General features: G+C 48.7%; 1 protein-coding gene across 1 annotated transcript; it reads right to left on the reverse strand.

The window, feature by feature from the left end:
* Positions 1–3,957: 3,957 nt before the first annotated feature.
* LOC117850522 (peroxidase 2) lies at positions 3,958–5,561 on the reverse strand. Its single transcript, XM_034732364.1, has 2 exons — positions 5,223–5,561; positions 3,958–4,949 (listed from the first exon to the last, which is right to left on the reverse strand). Exons 1-2 carry the CDS (start codon positions 5,454–5,456, stop codon positions 4,191–4,193), a joined length of 993 nt encoding a protein of 330 aa, XP_034588255.1. The 5' UTR covers positions 5,457–5,561; the 3' UTR covers positions 3,958–4,190.
* Between the last annotated feature and the right edge of the window lie 3,411 nt (positions 5,562–8,972).

The following is an 8,972-nucleotide window of genomic DNA, read 5'->3' on the forward strand; positions in this document are numbered from 1 at the left end:
GGTGCGGTCGGGGCGTTGGCCCGACCGGTCGGAGCGCGCGCCGGTGCAGTCGGAGCGCTCGCCGAGATGGTCGGGGTGCTCGCCGAGATGGTCGGGGTGCTCGCCTGCACAGTCGGGGTACTCGCCCGACCGTTCGGAGCGTTCGTCGGTGAAGGAGAGAGCAGCGTCTCGCCCGCAGATGGAGCAGGGTACACGGTCGGTCCACGGACCAAGATGGAAGGGACGTCGTCAGTGAGTTCTTGCAAAACAACGGATGAGGGCTGCGGCTGCTCGACGTTCGAGGACGGGGCAACCGAGGGGGAGCAGGAGCATTGAAGGGGCTGGACAAGAGGAAGTCGAGCTGCGACAAGTGAGTGGGGTGGGAGGAGAAGGGGGAAACAGACTCATTGAAGGCAACATGGGGAGAGATGGTGACTTGACGAGTGGACAAGTCAAGGCAGCGTACCCCTTGTGAGAGGAGGGATAACCGAGGAAGACACAGGCTGTGGAACAAGGAGCAAGCTTGTTGTGTGCCGTGGCTGAGAGGTTAGGGTAACAAAGACAACCGAATACGTGTAAGTGAGAGTACTCAGGAGGCTGGAAATAGAGGAGGCGGTAGGGAATGTCGTTCTGAACGGCAGAGCAAGGGTGCCGGTTCAGAAGATAGGTGGCGGTGGCGAGCGCCTCGGCCCAGTATGGAGCGGCCATGGAGGCGTGAATGAGCAAGGTGTGAGTCACGTTATTAAGGGTGTGTAGGACACGCTCGACTTTCCCATTTTGGGGAGAAGTATAGGGATACGAGAGGTGCAAGTGGATACCCCAAGAAGTCAAAAAGGAGATGAGGGTCTTATTGACAAACTCGGTCCCATTGTCAGCTTGGACGCTTCGAACGGGAAGGCTAAACTGCGTATGAGCATAGGTGCAGAAGTCAGTGATGTGTGAGGTGACTTTAGACTTTTGAACTAGAGGAAACATCCAACAAAAATATGAGAAGTCTTCCAAAATAACTAGGTAGTAGCGAGAACCAGAGACGCTAGCAACGGAAGAAGTTCAAACATCATAGTGAACTAACTCAAAAGGAGCAGAGCTGCGAGAGCTAGAATGTGAGAAAGGTAACCGCACATGTTTCCCTAATTGACATGAATGGCATAGAGTGTGACTTTCTTTATTACATGCAATGGATGAAGTCTGTCTGAGTGTAGCGATGGCGGCAGGACCAGGATGACCAAGACGGAGATGCCACAAACTGGAGGAGATGGTGAGGTCGGCGTGGGGCGCTGCAAAGCTGGATGCTGGAGGCATGGTGTAAAGATCGCCGACGCTATTGCAGAGAAGAATCACACATCTTGTTGGAAAATCCTTGATAGAAAAACCAAAGGCGTCAAACTTTATGGTGCAGTTATTGTCCTTAGTAAACTGACGAACATAAATCAGATTACGAATTAAAGAGGGGACAACAAGGAAATTGTTAAGGCAAAAGTGGGAGGTGGGGGTGGTTAGGGTAGAGTTGCCACGACACGTGACGGGAAGGGTGTGACCATTACCGGCAGTTTTGGAGGAGTGAAAGGGAGGGGACGCCTGGAAGACACCGCCGCCCTTCTTTTGTTGCCACTTCTTCTTGCCGCCGCTACTACTGTTGCTGCCGTGGCCGCCAGTCTGGACAGACCCAGACGGTGGGCAACACCTGCCCATACAGCCGAAGGATGAAGACGACGACGAGTTCCCGACGAGGAGGGCGGTGGAGTTGGAGATCTTCGCCTCGTTGGCGAGGCTAAGTTCCTTCAGGGCGAGCATGTCCCGCGCCTGGGCGAAGGATGGGAAGCCGGCGGTGGAGTTGGCGATGTCGTTGGCGGTGTTGGAGAAGTGCGGGTTGAGGTTGCGGAGGAGGTTCAGAACAAACTGGAAGTGTTGAACGGGATGGCCGACGTCGCGGAGGGTGTCGGCGAGGGTCTTCATGCGGCTGCAATACTCGGCGATGGAGGAGTCACCCTGTGTCATGGAGTGGAAGTCGTGGGTGAGGAAGATCACCCGGGACTGCTTGTTGGTGCGAAAGAGGCCCTCGATGGCGAGCCAAAGATCCCGGGCGGTCTGATCATCGTCGGTCATGGCGAGGTCGAGAATGGAGTTGTTGATGGAGCCGAAGAACCAGGAGCAGACGCAACAATCCGCTTGATCCTAGTCGGGGTCCTGGGGACGGGGCGCCACCGTGCCGTCGATGTGCGACTTGAGGCCGAACTTGCCACACATGGACTTGAAGAAAGACACCCACTTGGTCTTGGTGGAGGACTTCATCGTCAACGTCATGGGAGCATGAGACTTGATGGAGACGATGGTACAGGGGTGGATGACGGGTGGCGGAGCATGAATAAGATGCAAACGCCACCAGGGGGCGCCACCGCCGGCGCCAGGAGGGGGCCGGGGGGTGGCACGGGGGCACCACCACCGAAGCCAAGAGGAGGCGGACCAGGAGGTGGCGGTACAAAGGCACCACCGCCGGCACCAACAGGCGCGCCATACGGCGGCACAGAGCCATCAGCAAGTGCGGTGACGTCGCCGGACACGGAAGAGTCGGTGGAGGAGAGGGTGGCCATGGCGTGCGGCAGGAAGGGGGCGCACGCGATAGGAGGTGCAGCGGAGGGGGTGGCGGCGGCACAGCAGGAGGGATGCCGCCCTAGGGTTATGTGCACTAGGGAGAGGAGAGGAGGTCCACGATCTAATCTTGTGATACCATGTAGAGAAGTAGATGGGAAACACCACACACCCTAATGAGGGGGGGGTGACCTCTATATATGGCCAGTATGGCTTGGTGTACAAGGAATACATCAAATGTACAAAGAAAGGATAAATACATCTTAATATACATATATACTTCCTAATAAAATCAATAGAATTGAGAGGCATTACGCTTTCTATAGTTTATTTATTATTTATGCAGTAACATGATTTCACAACATTTCTTAGAATGATCCAGTAAAGTTCAAAAATGCTTTGTCCAAACTGGGCTATATGGCCCATTGGCGAGATTTTCCAAATCATCGTAGGTAAGGAGAAATGATGCAACCCATCTTACATGTCACATGCTCTTTCTTTTTCAGCCCCCATATATAGTAGGCCACTGGAGGGAGAATATAAATTAAAACATAAACAAATTCAAAATAAACTAGCAAGAAGTCTGGGTGTAAATAATTTCCCTTTTTTCCCAATTCATCGTATATCTCTCAAGTTACAGTAGTAACAACGAATAATAATTAGGTGTAGCCGTGTAGCAAGAGATCAAAACTGACAACGAATATATAGTGCATTGTGATATCGATTTGTTGCAACTTGCGATGCAAGAGAATGAGATGCAGTGGTAGGAGCTCAGCGTACACTGTTGGAAAAGTGAGCATTAATCCCGGTTGGTAAGGGTCATATCTCTCCAATACCCAACTGGGATTAATTTTTTGAGACAAAAGAGGGTCTTTAGTCCCGGTTGGTGTTACCAACCGGAACTAAAAAGTTTCGAAAAAAATAAAAAAAGCCCCACGCTAGCCGCCTGGCCAACCGGCTGCCCGCCGCCCGCGCGCGCTGGCCTCCGCCTTTGCCCGCCCGCCTCTGCCTCCGCCCGTGCCCGCCCGCCTTTGCCTCCGCTCCGCCTCCGCCCGCCGCCGCCGCTCCCCCGCGTGCCGCCCGCCCTGCTCCACGCCGCCGGCCAGCCCGCCCGCGTGTCGTCGCTCGCTCTCGCCACACTGCCACTCCTCATTGCTAGTGAGGGGCGAGCAAAGGGGTAAGGGGAGGGGCAACACGGGGAGGGGGCGGCGGCGGCGCAGAGAGGGGGTGGAGGGGAGCGCCGGTGGAGAAGAGGAGAGGGAGGAGGGGATGAGGAGAGGAAATGCTTGTGGAGAGAAGAGGAGAGGGAGGGTGAAGAAGACAAGTGTGGAGAGGAGAGCGTTGCCTGGGAGGGAGGATAAGGTGGAGAGCTCTGCCTCGAGAGTCGTGTGCCTCCAATTCCAACCGGTACTAAACCTTTTGTCCCGGTTGGAATTACCAACCGCGATGGGGGGTGTCGGTGCCAGATCTTTACAATCGGGATTAAAGCTCCTCCAGTCGATGTCCTTTCGGTGCCTCATTTTTGACTCGTGACTAAAGGCACTTTAGTGTCGGGTCCAAAGTCAATCGAGACAAAAAGTATTGGATGGAAGCTCAGTTCTCTACTAGTGATGTTAACTTAATCAGTAGCCATTGGTGACGTTACAGTACTTCCTGACCTGGCCGGCAGTCCCGGTGAGCACCTGTATGCCGCCCATCTTCACCAGCGCCGCCGCGAACTGCCCCATCCATGTCGCAGCGTCCGCGGAGTTGTTGGCCACCTTGGCCGCGGTGTAGCTGCTGTTCATGAGCTGCTGGTCCGACACGAAGAGCACCTGCCCGGTCACCAGGTTGCTGTAGTACTGTTTGCTCAGCACGTTCGGGTCCGTGACGCGGTTGTTGTTGATCACCGGGTCGCCGCCATTGCTGCCCGGCGGGGGGCACACCGTCTTCAGAGCACCAGCGTAGGTGGCGTTCATGGTCGGGTCCACGGTCGGGTACAGTCGGCCGTTGACGAAGGAGCAGTGCGCCTGCCCGAAGGAGTGCGCGGCGGAGAGCGTGACGAGGTCGTCGATGCTCAAGCCTTTGGCGGCGAAGTTCTTGATGAGCTCCTGGAGCCTGAAGGTCGGGGATGGGATGTTCTGGAGCACCTCGATGAAGTTGGAGACGGTTCCGTCGCGGCGGCCCGAGGGCATGGCGAAGCTGGCGAAGCCGCCGGAGACGACGGCCGAGTCCCGCGCCGCGAAGGCGAGGATGTCGGCGCAGGAGACCACGCCGGGGCAGACGGACTCCACGGCGGCCTTGATCTTGTTCACGGCGTCGTAGCCGCGCAGCGCGATCGCCTTCTTCTCCACCTGCGTGTTGTTGGCAGTCGGGTCGAGCAGAATGGAAGCGTCGCAGCCCTGACAAACCCATCGATCTTGTTCACATGTGCTTTTGATTTTTCAACTTTACCCACTTTTTCCTAATATTTGCTGGTTGCTACTAAGTAAGATATTTAATTTTGACATCCAGTTTCGATAACTTCCTTTAAGTAGAATTCAGCAAAATTTTACAATGGTACTAGTAACATTGAACTCATTTTTTTGTATCTCAAGATTTGACTGTACATATCATAATTCATAAAACATCAAAAAGGAAAACATATTGGATGTTGTAATAAGAAGATGGATTACCCTGACAAAGCAGTCGTGGAAGAAGAGGCGCATGAAGGCGGCGCCCATGGTGCGATCGTTCCTGATGATCCCCTCGGTGACGTTGCGCACCGTGACCTCAGCCTGCGGGCACGACGAGCCGTAGAAGTTGTTCTGCAGCGGTGACTGCGCCAGCGACGCCGGGATCAGGGCAGCAGCCACGAACGCCATGAGCAGCATGGTCTTGCATGTTGGTGTCGCCATCGCCATCGCCATGCTTTACAGCTTAATCTACTCGCTGACCGATCTCCAAGCTTTCAGGTAAGCTGCTTATTAGGATATAGACCAAGGTATTTGGTTAGTGTGTCTACTGAATGGGGCTTGCAGGGAATGTTTGATGGTGACGGCGGTGTGGTATCTGAGGGTATTTGTAGATCATGCCTCTACAGAGAGTTCAATGCAGTATTCTTTTTTTCATTTTTAATAATGTCAACTGCAACTAATGATTTGGGAGGTTAGTACCACACCATAAACTACCTATATATAATACATAATATTGGCTAAAGGCTTTGTTGACATTCCCAATTGCCACTTGGCAGGCGGTAGCAATATTGTTCTGGACAAACAATAATAAAATAAAGAGATTTGGATGATTTGTTAGGACATGATTCCCGCTAATTCGTAAGTAGTGGTAGTTGACTCTAGCTGGCTGGCGTCAACGCGTACTCTATACAGAATGAAGCAGCTGAGTACCATATGTTCTTTCTCATTGTTGAGGAGCCAAATAATTTCTCACTTGTTAAGGCCACATATGATTTAGGGTAAAGTATATTGTACTTTGCCGTTATACAATGTAAGCCGTTTTAGTCCTATCATAAGTCAAACTTCTCTAACATTGCTAAAGGTTATTGAAAAATATATCAGTATCAACAACGGAATTAGTTTGATTAATTTCATCATGAAATACATCTTGACAATTCATTTATTTGGTATTGTATATGTTGATGTATTTTTAATAAACTTGATCAAAGTTACAGTAGTTTAACTTAGGATAAAAGTAAAACGCCTGGTAGCTCTTTCGAAACATCTGTTTGGACAACAAGAATGCAAACATATACAAGTGAAAAGTTAGAAATTTTATTTCATTATTGGCATTTATCTGGAAGATGTGTTTGGACAAACAGATGGCTTGTGTATATATGTATTGGTCGGCAACATTCTCTCCACTAATCATGATGTCTGATTGTTGACACGAATAATATGCATGTACGTATGTCAGCTCAACTGAAAATGTCGGTCGCACATAATCCACGTCATATCTGTCCTGCCTTTTTTCTCTATCCTATTATTGGTTCAATTACTGTATAACCGAAGACCAACAATAATCCTACTTTGGAGATTGTTCCTGTATACCTGACCAAGCCTGTTTGGCCAGCTAGGTGTGCCTAAAGTCATGTCCAATGATGTTTAGGTGATCAAGAGACTTTCTGTTCACATGGAGAGCTAGCATTCATATGTACCATCCTATTATACCTCCTATTAAGGTAAGAGATGCAAGTTCATCTTTTTTGTCGACCCAGAACTCAATGGGATGCACCTAACCAAAACTACAGTACTAATTCCTAAGTTATTTTCTTGCTCAAATTCAACTCAGGGAATCGCCTGTTTCTACGGGCAGTCTCTTTTCTGGCTTAGAGGTCATGGACTTCTAAAGGCATTTGACAAACGGGCTGAGAACGCTTGTGTTGAATTGCACATTGGTTCCAACCATTTGTAATATAATGCACATTGGTTCTCACAAACGGGCTGAGAACGGGTTGAGTAACCACGCCTGCCTATAAAAATAGTTTTTGTAGTATTGTATGTGTTGAATTGCACATTGGTTCCAACCATTTGTAATGTGTGAACTGTGAAACAAGACTACTACTCCAAGGCTATTCCCAAACCGGCCATTATTTGTTACATTATGTCATGCTTTCCAAATAAAGGTGCCATTATACTATGTCACATGAAGAGTAGTGTCATGGAGTTGTTTCTTAGAAATTGTTGTATGGATTGTGCCTGTGAAAATAGGGGGGAACCACGTTAATTTCCACAAGATGTTTTTCTCCACTATGGATGCAAATGGGTAGTAAATGATGTATTTTTCGGTCCGCTAACTAATTAACGTTGGCTTGCCATTTTTGTTCATTTCTCTCTCCTAAATAAATGATGTGGCTGCCATTATAGTTTATTTTACTAAATTTCAGGTCGACCAAATGATCCAAAAGATACGAATATTGCATTCAGCTCCACCCCCCTGCAGCTGTGGTTCAAATAATGTGCCTGCTAATATCCAGCATGACCAAGTTAGGCCTAGACATATCGTCTGTTACAACCGTCAAAACAATTTGTATATACGGGAACATACATGCTGCGCAGCACATTTGTTTTCTTCAACCCATGTCATGTCGGCAGGATCACTAATCGTGCTTCGGTTTGTACTTAACATTTGTTAATCCACCGCCTCAGCTCCTGGATCCCAATGCTATTCTTGTTTAACTTTCGCACACTGTACAGAGGAATGCATGGAAATCACACTTCAACGCGGTATGCATATGAACCCGCCGCTGTAAAAGTCACACTCACATGTACATCTACTTTCAGTTTTTTTTTATTTAGTATATAGACATTCTCAGCAGTCGGTGATAACAAGATACATAGTCGTTGTCTGTTGACACTCTCTTCCAATGGAGGAGTACACCTTCTCGAAAGATGCTCCCTCTAGTCATGAAAACACGATGTAGTTAGGACAAGATGTTTTAAGGAGGAGGGAGTAATATGTCAATGTGGATTGTATTATGTGCTAATGACCCTTTAATCGTATCGGCTTTCTTTATCAACAAACAGACACCCTAATTATATTAGCCGACAATGTTCATATATATGTCCCCAGATTGTCCATTAAGACACATATATGCCCATCTAATCATACGTGACTTTAAAGAATAGGAAAAAGTATATAGAAAAGGTTACAAAAGACACCCCGAACCGAGGGTTTCTAAATTCAAGCTTGCTAGTTGACCATATTTTTTTTTAAAGATAAGGACCAAAATTATCCTAGCCATTGTATCGACAGAGGATGCAGAAAGCCTTGACCATTTAACATAGCAAACCTTGTTCCATGGTATCGTCGCTACCATTCCAAACCAAGTCGTGGAGACGAGAAGAACAAGAGGAACAAAGTGTAGGCGAAATGAACAGACACGATGAATGAGGAGCAACGAGGTAGTCACTGATATAATTTTTTGCAATTTATTGGATTATGGATCACCTTGTAAGAAATTCCAATGGATTAATTTTATGCAACTTTTTTGTGCGAAATTAGCTCGTGCAATATAAGTAGTGTGGAACCTATAGTATTTTGTTAGTCAACTGCTTCATTCTGTCTGTCTGTCGGTCGGTCGGTAAGGGAGTTTCCGTATTGAAGTCAACAGCTTAATTAGCTAGGTACTTGGAACCTTTCCCTAAGCTAGCTCTAGATACCCTAAAGGTCAATGCGCTCAAACTAACACGTCACCAAATGAAAGCTATCTTGATCGAAATTAAGCACGTATTGTCAGTGCGGCAATGTCAACACAACTACTGTCGCTGGCTGCACCGCACGTAACTGCCAATGATTGTAGCCAGTTTATGGTGTGCTTGTAACATCCCAAATCATTGTTGCTGCTAGCGTTATCAAACACACCCCTGTTCTTCCTCGTGCCATGGTCTATAAATACCCTCGGAAACCACATTGTTGTCACCACCAAA

The sequence above is a fragment of the Setaria viridis genome, chromosome 3 (assembly GCF_005286985.2).
Source record: "Setaria viridis chromosome 3, Setaria_viridis_v4.0, whole genome shotgun sequence".
In the NCBI taxonomy this organism is placed as follows: domain Eukaryota; kingdom Viridiplantae; phylum Streptophyta; class Magnoliopsida; order Poales; family Poaceae; genus Setaria; species Setaria viridis.

Coding starts and splice junctions, on each gene's coding strand:
- LOC117850522 (XM_034732364.1), bottom strand. CDS start 5,456: ATGGCGATGGCGATGGCGACACCAACATGCAAGACCATGCTGCTCATG. Junction 4,950..5,222: donor TCCACGACTGCTTTGTCAGG/GTAATCCATCTT, acceptor TGGGTTTGTCAG/GGCTGCGACGCTTCCATTCT.